This window comes from Cnephaeus nilssonii (assembly GCF_951640355.1).
Source record: "Cnephaeus nilssonii genome assembly, chromosome: 6".
Lineage (NCBI taxonomy): Eukaryota > Metazoa > Chordata > Mammalia > Chiroptera > Vespertilionidae > Cnephaeus > Cnephaeus nilssonii.
In genome coordinates, this window is record NC_137077.1 from 14,281,519 (window position 1) to 14,297,253 (window position 15,735).

At 38.8% G+C, this 15,735-nt stretch overlaps 1 protein-coding gene across 2 annotated transcripts in view; it reads left to right on the plus strand.

Annotated features, from left to right (window-relative positions):
• The window catches only part of GNPTAB (N-acetylglucosamine-1-phosphate transferase subunits alpha and beta), a 50,156-nt gene that overhangs the window by 11,341 nt on the left and 23,080 nt on the right, over window positions 1-15,735 (plus strand). The window contains exons 2-7 of one of the 2 annotated variants that reach the window (XM_079774617.1): window positions 2,691-2,776; window positions 8,135-8,254; window positions 9,281-9,322; window positions 11,589-11,794; window positions 13,107-13,171; window positions 13,438-13,572. In XM_079774617.1, the coding sequence (XP_079630743.1) occupies window positions 2,691-2,776; window positions 8,135-8,254; window positions 9,281-9,322; window positions 11,589-11,794; window positions 13,107-13,171; window positions 13,438-13,572 (654 nt within the window). The remainder of the gene's footprint in view (window positions 1-2,690; window positions 2,777-8,134; window positions 8,255-9,280; window positions 9,323-11,588; window positions 11,795-13,106; window positions 13,172-13,437; window positions 13,573-15,735) is intronic. The other variant, XM_079774618.1, reaches the window with a different exon arrangement.

Genomic DNA, 15,735 nt, shown 5'->3' on the forward strand with positions numbered 1-15,735 from the left:
CGAAATGAGCATGCTTAATCAGATGCGATTAGAGAATTCTTCTGGTGACAAGCAGATAGGACTTACGGATTGCTATCGAAGGAAGAGGAAGAGGGTTGGTAGAAAAGATAAAGCTTAGAATATCTTTAAGACAGAGATCTTGGTCTCCCTTAGTATACTTCAATGCAAACTAAATTTATTTTTTTCAAACTGAATTTTGTTTTCAGAAACTATGCAGAACCTTTATACTCTAAGAATAATGTAGGCTTCTGATTATCAGTGTGTGAAAAGCCCTGTCAGTGTTACCTAGAGTTTTTACTACTTGAGGTTAGAGCTCCAACACCTTAAGTATTACAGGATAGCATGTCACATTCCTTTGAAAACTTGAGAAAGTGACATGTGCTTTTACAGAGTGTGCCTAGTAGGCCTGCTGTTGTGTCTTCACAACTCTAGCCCTTTAGTCTTTTTTGTTTTTAAACATATTTTTATTGATTTCAGAGAGAAAGGGGGAGGGAGAGAGAGAGATGGAAACATCAGTGAGGAGAGAATCATCGATCGGTTGCTTCCTGTTTGTCCCCCTCCTCCCCCCTTGCTGGGGATCGAGCCTGCAACCCAGGCATGTGCCCTACGGGAATCAAACTATGACCTCCTTATCCATAGGTCGACGTGCAACCACTGAGCCACACCAGCCGGACTAGCCCTTTAGTCTTTACCTGACTATTTGGAATGGATCCGAAAGCAGAAAGTTCTAGAGGGAAACTATGGAGTGGTAATTTGTTCCGAGTTGTTTGCCTTGTAAAACTAGTAGCCATATTTGTTCATTCTAGAATGTTTATGTCCTAGCCAGTGTTTGCGGGAGCACCAAAGAGTCTTGGGTTCGATTCTTGGTCAAAAGCACAGACCTGGATTACAGGTTTCAGCCCAAGCCCCAGCCAGGGCATGTTTGGGAGGCAACCAATCGGTGTCTCTCACATCAATGTTTCTCTCTCTCTACCCGTCTCCCTCTCCTTTACCCTTTTCCTTCCTCCCTTCCTTCCACTCTCTCTAAAAATCAATGGAAAAAATATCCTCCAGTGAGGATTAAAAAAAAAAAAGGTTGATTGATTTTATGTCAGGCATTGTCCAAGAATCTGGGAATAAAAATAAAAGAGGTCAAGTTCCTGGCTGTGAGTTGCTCACAGAGGTGAGACACATATTTAAACCAGTAAGTTATACCGCAGCACTGTAAATGCTATCTTTAAGAGACGTATAAACAATTCGTATGTAAGTATTGTATAGCCCTGTATGACCGGCATATCTCATTTACTCATCAAAACAGTCTTGTGAAATAGGTGGCATTAATATCCTCATTCTACAGAAGAAGAAATTGAGAATAGAGAAGCGCTCTAGATTTTATCAAGTCCCAGATTTAAACTCATGTCTTATGATTGTAAATCTTACGAACTTTCCACTATACCCGTTCTCTTCTTAATAATTACCTTCCTCCTTTTCTTAGCTGGGGAATTCCTCTGATGCAAAGAATTATAGGCTTTGCGTCTCATTCAGCCATTGAGCCACACTGGCTGGGCAATAATTCTTAATAACATTGTTTATGACATATTTCAGAGCTCATGTAGTATTTTAATAAATAGTATTTCAGTTCATTGTTTTTTAAAATTTTACCAACAAACTATCCTTAGTAGTAGAGTGTAGAGAGGAAGTGTGTGTGTGTGTGTGTGTGTGTGTGTGTGTGTGTGTGTGTGCATGTTCATGTGAGGTGGGGGTGGGTGGAATAGTTCAAAATGGCAAGTAAGAATTTTTTTAAAATATATATTTTTATTGATTTCAGAGAGGAAGAGTTAGAAACATCAATGATGAGAGTATCATTGATTGGCTGCCTCCTGCACATCCCCTACTGGGGATTGAGCCTGAAACCTGGTCAGGTGCCCTGACTGGGAATCGAACTGTGACCTCCTGGTTCATAGGTCAACGCTCAACCACTGAGCCACACCAGCTGGGCCTTTTCCAAGTTTTGAATGGATCATGTAGCCCCCTTAAAACCCTCCAGTACCTCTGCTTCCCCTGGCACACAAGGCACATCCCAGTCCAGGCCCAGCGTCCTTTCCCAGCCGCATTTCCCTCCAGTTACTACCTGCTTGTGCTCCAGCCAAAACCTCAAACAACTCGCCCTTGCTGCTTTCAGCCTTTGAGCATGCTCTTCTGGCACTGTCCTTTCTCTCTACCTGGTGACCTCATTCTCCCAAGACCCAATTCTCATATCACAGCCTTCTAAATCTCTTTGATTTTCATATGTATGAGACTATTCTTATCTTGTAATTTATTCATCTGGGTTGAGCACAGTGTCTGGCATATGGCAGGCACTGAGTGATAGATAGATTTTCATTGCTTTACCTGTTCTTTGAGCAATTCTTAATGAAATGAAAGTTGTAAACTCTTACTATTTGATGCAAATAAAACATTGTTTCTTGCCCTGGCCAGTGTGGCTCAGTTGGAGCATTATCCCACACACCAAAAGGTTGTGGGTTAGATTCCCAGTTGGGGTGCATATGGGAGGCAACCCCAATTGATGTTTCTCTTTCCCCCTTTTACCCCCCTCCCTCCCTCCCCCTCTCTCTAAATAATTAATAAAGTATTTCCTTTGGTGAAGATTTAAAAAAAAACAACACACACCCAAAACATTGTTGTTTTTTTCTTCGTCTTCTTTTTCCTAGGTGGTTCTGGAATGGAGCCGGGATCAATACCACGTTTTGTTTGATTCCTACAGAGACAATGTTGCTGGAAAGTCCTTTCAGAATCGGTGAGAAAAGATAAATTTTGGAGATTTTATTTTTAGTTAAATTATAAGTCATGAAAGCACCCATGTTTAAATATAGCAATTAAGGGATCTCTCCAAGTTGTAGGTATGATTTAACTTATTCAAGACTACTCCCATCTGAAGGAACCTTGTAGTCCATCCTCACATTTTTTATATGGAAAATCTGACTCCCGAAGAGTAATGCTGCCTTGCAGTTTATTGAGTACTTTGTTACATGATCTCATTTTATGCTGCCCCAGTTCCACGAGGTAAAGGTAATTTGATCCCCCTGAAGGATGAAGGAACTGAGTGGCTACTCTGCAGCTGTTCTGAGCCCTGACCAGTATTCTTTGGTTGACGTCACTCTGTTAACCAGGGCCATTCCCATGGTCGCCACCGGGACTGGACCTCACCTGCCCCTGTGGCCACCACATCTTGCTGTCTTGCTATGGGAAGGAGCAAGCGACCTCACAGGTTGGATCTTTGGCTCCTTAAGGCCAAGCTTCTTGGTACAGCCATTCTTGAATGCTGCCTTCAACCTTTCCTTTTCTTGGAGAGTTTCCTCTCTCACAAGACACTGGGAGCAGTCTTTACCAATCTCTCCCTTCCCTTCCTGTAGTTGAAATGAATTGCACAGGTTCTTTTCAGTGTTTGTCTATAAAGCTATTATTTATATTGTTTTATATCATAAAAGCAATAGATGTCTCTGGTGAAAACAGTTCAGCAATACAGAAAAGTAGAAAGTAAAGCCTCTCTCTGTTCCATTCTGGATTTCCCCACTCTCAGGAACCACTGTTAATGAATTTTTGTTTTAGATTCTTCTGGTGATCATCCCATCTTTAAAAACAAAAGTCCTCTCATTTTTTATTTATTCACTTTGTGCAGTATCTATTGACTCTCCTTTTCATTGTAATGACACACAGCAAATCAACACAGGGGAAAGAGCAAGAGGGGACCAAAACAAATGGGAGGTTAAAATGAGTTTAAAATGAGTTAATATTTTAAAACTTATCTTAAAATATGTTAGGTGTGCATAGTTATAACCTATAAGCAAAAACTTTTGGGGGGGCCCTTAATAATTTTTAAGAGTGTGAAGGGTCTGAGACTAAAAAGTTTGAGAACCATTTCCTTAATGTAGCAATTTTCAAACTTTATTATGCACCAGTATCTCATGGAAGGCTTTCTCCCCGGCCCAGAAGTGCCTGAGTCCGTAGGTCTAAGAGGGGCTCGGGGAATTTTCATTTCTAACGTGTCACTGATGATACTGTGCCGCTGGTTTGGTGACCACACTTTGAGGACTATTGCATTAACGAATTCTTAATGAAATAGAATTTCCCTGCTTCTTCAGTTTTCATTTTAGTAACACTGAGTTTTCTAAGGAAAGCTCAAAATGGGTTGTCTTTTTTCTTACTCAACCATTTATTGAGCACCTAGTCAACCTACTGTGCCTTCTGCTGTGCTGGGTACTGATGGTGCAGCTGTATAAATCCCTGCCCCAAGCAAGCGCTTCACAGCCTTTAGAAGGAAAACTAGCTTAGAAAATACAAATATTGAGATCAGCAGTTTTAATCAACCTCTTGTTCTCTTTCTGAAGAAATTTTTTTTTGTGTGTTAAATATTTCTTTTCCTGCTTTTCGATTTCATTAAAATGAAGTTTGATTTTTATGCAGGGGTATTTCAAAATTGCATAATTTTGATGATGACAAGTAAATGGGTCATATATAACATATCATATGTTCTAATATATTTAAAAATATCATAATGTTTATAGGAAGTTTCATGATTTTGCTAGTTTTTCTATAAGTCTTTTTCATGTTGTTTGCCCTGAATGGGAAAAAAATCCCATTCTATATGTCAGTAACAAGTGAATATATAAATTATTTACTGCTAATTGTGAGGCCTTATGTTTGTTTGGGGCTCAATTTTGTCTTCTCTAAATTGTAGATATTAGATTAAATATAAAATCTCTCCCAACTTTTTGGTTCTGAGATACTATTTAAGCCCTAAGTTGTTGGGGTTTTTTTACCTACTTTTCATTTAATCTAAACTGATTAAAATAAAAGTTGTGTCACTGTCACCACAGCTTTGGTTTTGAGTCAGAAGTGACTGATAGTCTTCAGGCTAAGATAAAGACTTCCTTCTCATCTGGAAACTAAGATAGTGATCTCGTGGTTAGAATGAAAGACTCACACTCACTGTGACCGTGTCTAATAGAAAAACAATTGACTCACTGACCCAGAGTAGATCACATGGTCTCCTTAGGCTTGTTAGTTTAACTTCAAAGAATTAAATTGATCTTATAATATAGCCTTAGAAAAACCAGTACATAAATGCATTATGTACTTACATTGTTTTCCTCATTTGAATGTGTATGGATATCTCTTGATTCTACTTTAAAAATCTTTAGTAGCAGATAAATACTTTTACAGGAAAGCTTTGGAACGTACAGTTCTTTTTTTCTTGTTAAAACATTTTTAAGTTAAATTACTTAAGCAGTTTTTTAAATTTTCAGTCTAATCAATCCCAAGAAGTAGGAGTGGGATGACCTCAGATAATTTACATGAGGGTAATGTGAGGCTTTTTTTTTTTTTTAAATGGAAAAGACCAATGTATGTTGAGGGAATGAACTAATACTTATTTGGTTAACAAGTATATATTAAGCCCTTTTCGTGTACCAGGCACTGTTCCTAAGCATGCAGTGATGAATAAGCAGAACTCATATAGAAATGACATTTAGTGGGGAAGTTTTTTGTGTTTTTTTTTTTACTTAAAAATGTGAACTATAACGGACATATAAATCAGCAGTTTTCAAAGTGAATTTTCAGACCAGCAGCATTGGCTTTATCTCGGACCTTGTTAGAAATGTGAATCTGAGGCCCCAGGCCAGACCTAGTGAATTGGACATTCTGGGGATAGAGCCCAGCAGTCTGTTTTACAAGTCCTACAGGAGATTGTGATTCCTGCTAGCATTTGAGAACCATGGATATAGATATATGCAGAAAAAACCCACACGAGGAAGCTTTTTGCACACCATTACGGAGGAAGAGAGCCTGAAGATAAAAGTAAGAGAGGAAATAATGAAGCAGGGCACAGAATGCATAACATTTCTGCCCAGAGATACTGCATCTAGACTGGGAAGATAGACACTAAACAACAGTCCAACACAGTGTGCTAAGGATCCCTTAGTGTACAAAGCACGCTGGGAGCTGAATGTTGAGCAGTACATGCTCTTTGTGGGAGCAGTGGGAAGAGGGCGATTGGGAAGGAGGAAGTGGTTGAAAGAAGCATGAAAGAAAGGATATTTCAGGCAGAGGAGGAAGCATGTTCAAAGGCACAGAAGCCTGCAAGGTCTCATCCTGTTTGGGTAAGGCCATACAATTGGAGTGTCTAGAAAACAAGGTGCAGAGTGTGTAGGAGTTTAGATTTTAATTTGCAGGCAGTGGTGACCCTTGACTCAGGAGGGTTCAAGCCATCACACATGCCTGCGTGTGAGGTGATTCCTCATTTTCCCATGAAGCCCTTCGTCCCCTGGTACCTCTTTACCCCACCTCCTCTTCTGTTCTTCCCTTTGCTCCCATTGCTTCTGCCACACTGGCCTCTGACCATGCCCCATAGGTGTCTGCCTTGGGGCATTCCCTTCCTCTGGACCATCTTCCCCCAGTTCCCCACATGGCTGACTTCCTCCCTCCTTCACATCTCTGCTGAAATGCCATCTTCCAGTGAGGCTGTTTCTGATTTTCCCGTTTAACACTGACCTCCCACATAGGCACACTTTGTATCCCCATTTTCTGTGTTGTTTTCTCCATAATAACACCGGCCATCGTCTGACTATTTGGTTTATTTCACGTCTTCACCTTTCTAGAATGTAAGCTCCATGAAAGCACAGGTTTGAGTTTTGTTTTATTTACTGCTGAATCCCCAGCATCTAGAACAATGCCTAACACATACTAAGTGCTCGGTAAACACTTATTCACTGAATGAGTAGCCACTCCTTTTCTCTCCTCATCTCACTTGCTTTATTTATTTATTTTTTTAAGATATTTTTATTGATTTTGGAGAGGAAGGGAGAGGGAGAGAGAGATCGAAACATCAATGATGAGAAAGAATCATTGACCGGCTGCCTCCTGCACGCCGCCCCCCCCCCCCCCCCCACTGGGGACTGAGCCCCGCAATCCGGGCATGTGCTCTTGGCCGGAATCGAACCCAGGACCCTTCAGTCGATAGGCTAATGCTCTATCCACTGAGCCAAACCAGCTAGGGCTCACTTGCTTCTTTTAAACTAAAACTTGTCACTTCTTTATTTCTTCCTTTTTTAATAGGAAAGATTTACCCACCAAACCACATTTATTTTCCATGAGATAATTAACCCTGTGCTGCATGGTATGATTGTATCCACAAGCAAAGACGTGATGTTTTGGTTAGGCTCTTGAGCCCTTTATGTCACTATGAACTCCTGTGTCACAGCTCTAGAGCAGACCCTGAAAGATGGGTAGGATTGGGTAAGCTGATGAAAGAAAGGGAAAGGAAGCTTTTATCCTGGGTACAACCTGAACAGAAACACTAAGATAAGGCTTAGAAAGGACACTCAAGAATTAAAAGCAAACTCTCCCCGCCACACACAAAAAGAGCAAAACAACAACAATAATATAACAAAGAATTAAAAGCCTGTCTGACTCCTTATTTTGAGGATAATGAGGGGAAAATTTGAGCATGTTTGGGAAGTTCCGTGCTAGTGTCTCATAGAAATCATTGGCTCATTCGGCTCCTATGTGCCAGGTACTCTTCTAATCTATCGGGTATTCAGGGAATAAAACGGAAGTTTCCTGCTTTGTTGGAGCTTACATTCTGGGGGAGGGACATTCTAGGACTTGGAGGCAGCAAGGAACAGGAAGGCTACAGCATTCAGTAGAGCTAGGCCTTCATTCTGGACTGCTTGATAACTCTTCGGTCATTTTAAGCTTCTGATTCTTTTCTATGTTTGGCTGCATTTGTATACCAATTTTCACTAAACTGAGAATGTATCAGTTTGATGTGTACTTCTAAGACCGCCCCCCCACCCCCCCACACACACACACCAATCCTAAATGTGGAGTGATAGCAGTCTCTTTACAAGGTGGTTGTGAGGACCAAATGATGCCAACTACATAAAGTACATAAACTGCATTAAGTTCTCCAGCATGTATTCGTCCCTCAGCTCCCGTTTGAAATGTGCAATTCTGTGACATATGCCATGCTGGAATTACCTTCTCATTGATTTTTTTTCATGACCTCTAAGTTTAAACCTGACATACTCTTCAAATATGAGCTCATATGCATATGGAAAAATGCATATGAGCTTGAGGACTTGTGGGTCTGCCCTAGGCTCTGTCTGCCCATGCCGATCGACGTGGTGTACACCTGGGTGAATGGCACCGACCTTGAACTACTGAAGGAACTGCAGCAAGTCAGGGAACAGATGGAAGAGGAGCAGAAAGCCATGAGGTAAAGCTGAGATTTGAAAAGCAAAACACAACGTTCTACAAGTAACAGTACAGCTGCGAAGCCATCCAAACAAAAATCTGCATCTCAAATGCATGCCATTGCAGGATCTTGGCAGCCATATGTCTGACCCTTGTTTCTTGGTGCCTAAAGAGGACTCAGCCACTTTGGTGAGAGCCTGGCCTCACTTTGTTAGATGGTCTTTTTAGACCGTGGCACTCTGTGGTGGCCTGGTCTCTGAGGGGCCTCACGGTGGAGGAGCCTCCCAAAGGAGCTCCTGCTCACTCAGTCTGAGTCCCAGGCATCCTCAAGAAGTGAGGTTTTAGTACATAAAATAGCTATACAGGAAGTTAGGTTGGTCCCTGGAAAAAGAAAACAGGCCTACAGATTTAAATTTTCTCCAATAAAGGCAGTAAAAATATATTCCCTTTTAATATCAATTAATATACTATGGAACTAGAAACTGGGTAATTCTTTTTAATGTGGAATTTGATCATTTTATTTACTTTATCTGGGCAAGGTAGGTACAGTGGGCTTCTGGAGAGCCTTCTGAGCTAGGGACCTCGCTGATGTAACTTCCCCTCTGATTCCTCAGGAGTGTTTGCTGAGAACTTCTCCATTCACTCCTTTGTGAAGGTTATGGGTGCCACCCAGTTGCAGGTCATTGGCCAGGTTATACTGCAACAAATAGTCTTTCTCTCAGTGTTAGAGAATGATGGAAGACCTTCCCAGGGCATGCAAACAGCTTTGACAGTCTGGTACCATGTTCTACTAGTAAGATGTAAAAGCTTCTATTTTAAGTAATCTGTCATGATTACTGTGGAAGGCACATGATATTATTTGTTGATCAGATGTCATTAAATGTATAATTTAATAATGTACCTTAAATGTTATAAGCATTATAGTACTTCCTACTGGTTAGTTCCAGTGGGGTAACCGAGAAAATCAATGCTGTAAGTCATCTCTTATTCACATTTAGGGCCAGCACTGGTCCATGCATATGTAATGAAATGTGTTTGCTTTCTTTAGAGAAATCCTTGGGAAGAACACAACAGAACCAACTAAGAAGAGGTAAGCAGTTTGATTTTTCTGTCAGGAATAAAAATTTGAAGGACTGAAGTGAAACTTCTAGGTTCGCACTTGTTTCTGTTGGGAACACAGTATTTTGTGTTAACTTTTACTCCTATTCAATCCCTCTTCGGCTAGTTTTTGACCCCCAAATTACTATGCATTCATTAGATGGGAAATTTTGCAGTGTTAAAGGTGTAGTTGATTGAGGACTCTGGTTATTTGGGTTGTAGCTAACTAACCAAAGCTTTATCACTTTTTGTAAGGGTTAGACAGGTTTTTCTTCTCTGTCGTTCACATTAATCTGTCTTGGTGTACTGTTTTCTTAAACTCTAACTGCAGTGTTTCATTTATATCCATTATTTAATTATGCGCTTAATGTATATTTCCTTACCTTTAAATTCTGTCGAAGTTGTATGTCTTTTTTTTTTTTTTTTGAAGTTGTATGTTTTATATTTGAGGGCTAGGAAGGGAATTTAGCTCAGTGACAAAAATCTGATATATCTATCTTGATTTGAATCATACCTGACTTAGATCCTTAAAACAAGACTGTCTCACTGAGAAGTGGAAATCTCTGTTAATGACCACTTCCCCACTTAACAGACTTAAAAATAAAAGAATTATTCATAGAAAAATGATCCTGAGCAGTTTTGAGATCCAGAAGTACCTTCTGAATCATCTGTTTATGTTATTTATATTTACTTATATATACTACTGTTATACTATTATTTTAAAATTCCTTTTAAATTATTTAAAGTGATGATGCCACATTACAGAAAAGTTGAGAGGAAAGTGAAAAGGATATACAGAATTCTGTGGTCCTCATTCAACAACTATGATCATTTTATTATTCTCTTTTCATGCATGTTTTTATACTTATAACTTGTAATCTTTGTACAATTTTGTGTCCTATCCTATTTTTAAAATTTTATACCATTATACATATTTCTGTGTTGATAAATTACCTTCATGCTTCTTTCTTTTCAATTTTAATAGTTGTATAATATCCCATAAAGTAACTGCACTATAATTTACTAAATGTTGGACACTTACGTATTTTCACTGTTGTCAATACTTAGTGATATTTTTTGGGGGTCTGGTATTTTCTGTGTGTGGGTTTATTTATTCTTCCTGTTTCTCTTCTCCTATTTGGACTAGATTCATGGAAGTAAACTCTTGAGGAAGAAGCATGTATATGTTTTTATGTTGCAAAACCAAAAAACCCTTCAACTAATATGATATACAGTACATGTATTTCCAAAGAGGAAATGGTAAACATTTATGGTGCCACTAACAGTTTTGGAGAGGAACAGGTTAACTGTACTTGGCTAACATTGAGTCACTACTAGTATTTTTTGAAGGGTGCTAATTTAGTAAACATTGTTTTCTTTTGCATTTCTTTGATTATTAGTGAGGTTGGACAATTTTATTTATAGTCATAGCTATCACTTTGTGAACTCTCTAGCTGTGTCTTTTGCCTGTTCATTTGTTTAGATAATATGTTTATTCTAGCCCTAATCGTTTTGGCTCAGTGGCTAGAGCGTCGGACTGAAAGGTCCAGGGTTCGATTCCGGTAAAGGGCATGTACCTTAGTTGCAGGCACATCCCCAGTAGGGGGTGTGCAGGAGGCAGCTGATCGATGTTTCTCTCTCATCGATGTTTCTAACTCTCTCTCCCTCTTCCCTCCTCTCAGTAAAAAATCAATAAAATATGTTTAAATATATATATATATGTTTATTCTAGGTATTTCTTAGGTGTAGATAGAAATGTCTCATATGAAATTATCTTAGAACCTTGTACCATTTACTTTTGTTTGCATCAGTGTTGTATCATATCCAATATATTTAATTGTATTCTAATTGAACTTGGTAAGTTGTGTGTAGTATGATGACACTCTATCAAACAGAATTTATGAACTTTCTATTCAGCCTAATAATGGGCTTCTCTGGAATTATGAGTGATCTTTAAAATGATAGTAATGAAATACTGTTTTTTGGTGCTACTTTGAGTTATTAAATTTTGGTGGCAGTCATTTTATTAATAGAAATTTAAAAGCTCTATCTTTAGATTTGCACTTAATGATTTTATATCTCATACTTCTAACTTACTAAATTTTATATTTTTGAGATAAAATTCCTTGTTTATTAAAATATTATTTTTAATAGGCTATTAGACAAACATCTGGGAAATGTAGTGATACCAACCAGCTTTTTAGTGTTGATTAGTTTTTCAAGAATGTTGTTGTGAGCGTGTTGGTGTTTCTTTCCAGTGAGAAGCAGCTGGAATGTTTGCTGACACACTGCATTAAGGTGCCAATGCTTGTCCTGGACCCAGCCCTGCCGGCCAACGTCACACTGAAGGACCTGCCATCTCTTTACCCTTCTTTTCATCTTGCCAGCGATGTATTCAATGTTGCAAAACCAAAAAACCCTTCGACTAACGTTTCAGTTGTTGTTTTCGATAGTACTAAGAATGGTAAGGTCTTCTTGTGGGTATTTCAAAGTCATGTTATCACTGGATGTTTGAATTTAAAAATTCTGAGTGGAACAGAAATGATGCAATTTCAAAGAAATTCAATTTTTGTGCTCGCTTTGACAAGCACTATTTATTCAGTATAAATAACCTAGGTTTTTCTATTCATTATATTTTAAATATATAGGGAAAGTAAAGGGATAATCTTTGACAAATTATAGTAAGTTATCTGATTTATTATTTGGTTAAAGTTAGCTTTGTTTTTTAAATGATGATGTCCTTAAATTAAGGTACTCTGAAAACATTTCACCTGAAGAAAAAAAAAATGACATTATGTTAACAATTATAACTCAGTTGTAACACCTATGGAGAGAATCTTGGATTTTCCTCTACTAATTTTATAGCATAGCAAAGACTTGATTTTGATTAATAAAATCTGCATTAAACTGTAGTCTTCTAAAAGCTGTTTTTTGAATTCCTATTTGGGTTTCTATTTGACTGCTCTACTTATTATATCATTCATTCAGTAAAGGTTCGTTGAGCCACTGCTCTGAGTTGGTTGATGTTCTAGGTAATAGGGATACAGCAGAGAACCAAAAAGACACATTCCTGCCTTTGTGGTGCTTACATTTATAGTGGGACATAGGCTCACTCTTTTTTTATTTATTTCATTTTATTGTTTAAAGTATTATATATATTAGTACATATATCTCCTTTTTTTTTCCCCCATTGACCTTCCCCCAGCCTCCCCTACCCCCTGTCACATCATCCATCCTCAGTTATCTAGGTCAGTGATAGCAGATCTTTTCAGAAAGGGCCAGAGGCAAAAAAGAAAGAAAAGGGGAGGGGGGGCAGAGCCAAAATGACCAATATTGTATAGGTAGTTATATAAGAATTTATCATTTAACCTTTAAAAATATATAATCTATTCAGCATCCCCTCAGTTCATTCTGACTCTTGAGGAGCCCTAGGATCTACAGTGGGTCCCTACTGCTAGTTTAAATCCACTGGCCTGGCTTCCGGGAGCTCCTTCTGTCTGCTCCTACAGCTGTGATTTCTGTCAAATTGTCATCTCCATGTCTCTGCTGCCCGCTTGAATCTCTCCTTTTGGATTGCAAAATTTAACATTAATCACACACTGCATTACATCGTTCCACTTTTGTTGGATGGGTTTTGTCTCCCTTAACTACCTTTTTTTGAGACCATGTATAATACTATTTTAACAGCTCTCAAAATGCTTTGTACAGTGTCCTGTCAGATGTTACAGTTAAGTATTCATTAAAAATTGGCTTGTTTGTTGTATTCTTTATTGTAGTTGAAGATGCCCATGCTGAAACCTTTAAAGGAAACAGCAAACAGACAGTTTGGAGGGGCTATTTGGTATGTTATTTTAAATTAATTTTGTTCTTGTAGTAGACTAGAATACAAGTATGAGTAGTAAAGCTGGTTTACTTTGAGAGACTTTTTAATGTTTACTTTTCCTCTAAGGCTAGCTTGCTAGGATTAATGAATGTTGATCTAAGTAATCTTAATTCTGACTTTGAAGCTTGTATGATACAATAGACCTTTGCTGGTTTTCTCAGCTGTAAGATTTCACCAGCCTTGTGATGTGGAAAGTGACTTGTATTTTTCCCCTCTCATTTTAGACCACAGATAAAGAAGTCCCTGGGCTAGTGCTAATGCAAGATTTGGCTTTTCTGAGTGGGTTTCCACTGACCTTCAAGGAGACAAATCAACTAAAAGCAAAATTGCCAGAAAATCTTTCTTCTAAAATAAAACTGGTAAGGACCCAGACAATAGAGCACCCAGTATAAACATCTCATTTAATGCATGACTCTTCTCTTTCGGTCCCTTTCTTTCATAGGAAAGCTGGCAATCGTAGGAAACCAAGTGGGTCTCTATTCTGCCACAGTATGGAGACAGCCCTTTGTTTATAGGAGATCCTCACTCCTTACTCTTCATTTGGGTAAAATCTTAAGGGTCTTATTTGGTTGCAGGTTTCTCCGAAGCAGGATCATTTATTTAACCAATGAGCTTCTACTATGTGTCAGGTGCTGTTACTCAGAGGGAGTGTGCTTCAGATATTTGGGACATTTGATAATGTGAAACCTCCCTTCATTAATAGCTAATTGAGCCATTAACATATTTAGGATTTATATTTATTAACTCTTCATGCTTGACCAGTGATGCCATTTGTTGGAGTTGACTGTGGAGGCTGCCTTGTGACATGCCTTTTCCGTCACATTTACAGTGGAACCTTGGTTCTCGAACTTAATTCTTTCTGGAAGGCTGTTGGAGAAGCGATTTCTTCGAAATCAGAATCCTTTTTTCCCATTAGAAATAATGTAAATTGAATTAATCCGTTCCAGACCCAAAAATTATTCCCCTTTCTCTCTCATATACAGTACATGTCTAATGTATTGTTTAATCTATAAATAAACACTTCTTTTCCTAAATTTATCCAACCACCCCTTACTAGCCTTAAATGAATCACTTTTAGCATTCGGCCTAGGTCTAGGGATGTCTTTCAGGTCAGCATGCAGCATCTTAGCTTGTTCATATACTAGTATCACTGTCTTGGAAATGGCTGTCGCTGGCTAACTGCTCTTCTTTTATTCAAATGAACAAGTTTTTCTACCTCTTCAATTGTCTGTGATCATTGCTTCTTTCACACCCTTAGCAACATTAGCACTCTTGATGGCCTCTTTATGTTTTAAAATTGTGCTAATCACCAGCAAGGAAAGCATTCTCTTCTTTGTTTGTTGCCTGTGAGATGCTTTTTGTCATGCTGAGGTGGAGGTGTCAGCTTGAACGGGTTGTCAGTTTGAAAACGGAAGTTCGGTTTAGACATTTTTTTCTGTGAACCACTTGGTGGAGAACTGAATTGTTGGGGAAGGGAGGCGTTGGAGAAACAAAGTTTGTATTGTTTTCAGAGCCAATTGCCTTGTTGATTTAGGGCACAGTTTCTGTGGGTATACTTTCCATTTGACCTTGTGTCAGGATGCCTGCTGTCTGTCGGAAGCCTTCCAGGTTGTAAAACATAGATGTCTTTTCTCTTAAAAGAGAGGGCATAAGGTTCTTGGCTCAGAATTTGTTAGGCCCTGGTTTTCTTGATATTACTAAGAAGTGTTAAATTCTGCCACTGTGTTTAGCTTACTGATTCTTACTTCTTGTTCCTGTTGATGTCATTGAACAATTTGGAGGTAAAGGATGGACCTGGAGGTGGTGGGGGAGAGCTGTAAGTGGGGGAGTTCTTACTTTAGTACCTGTTTTGAACATGTTTTTTATATTCTTCTCCCCAGCTTGTTTCTTTTTTCCCACGTGTTTCACTGTTTTAAGATACATTGTACAATTTTTGTAAATAATGATAACATGAATGACATTTATGGTTGTTTTTTTCATATTTTCCTCCATTACTTTTTAAATGGTACTTGGAAATATGGTAGTGCCCAGCTAGATTAGGGTTGAATTCTTTCCTAATCTGCAGTTCTTTTAAAAGATATATTACATTCCTCTTTCCCCTGAACTATTTTTGCTATTGATTTGGGTAGATAAAACCATAGATTAACATTGATTTCAGCCATGTTTATTTGGCTTCTTGGCTTCCTAGCTATTGGTTGTAGAATTACAGAAACAGGTATATCTGTACTTTTTTAAAAATCCTCACCTGAGGATTTTTTTTCCCCTTTGATTTTCAGTGAGTGGAAATGAGACTGGAGGAAGGGGAGAGAGAGAGAAACATTGATGTGAGAGAGACACATTGTTTGCTTGCCTCCCGCACACACCCTGACGGGGGCCAGGAATCTAACCTGCAAACCTGCTACTCGCCCTTGCCTGTTATCGAACCCGAGACCCTTTGGTGCGTGGGCTAACACTCTAACCATTGAGCCATACCAGCCAGGGCAGAAGGACTCCTTTCAAAGGAACACAGCAGGAAAAGGTGT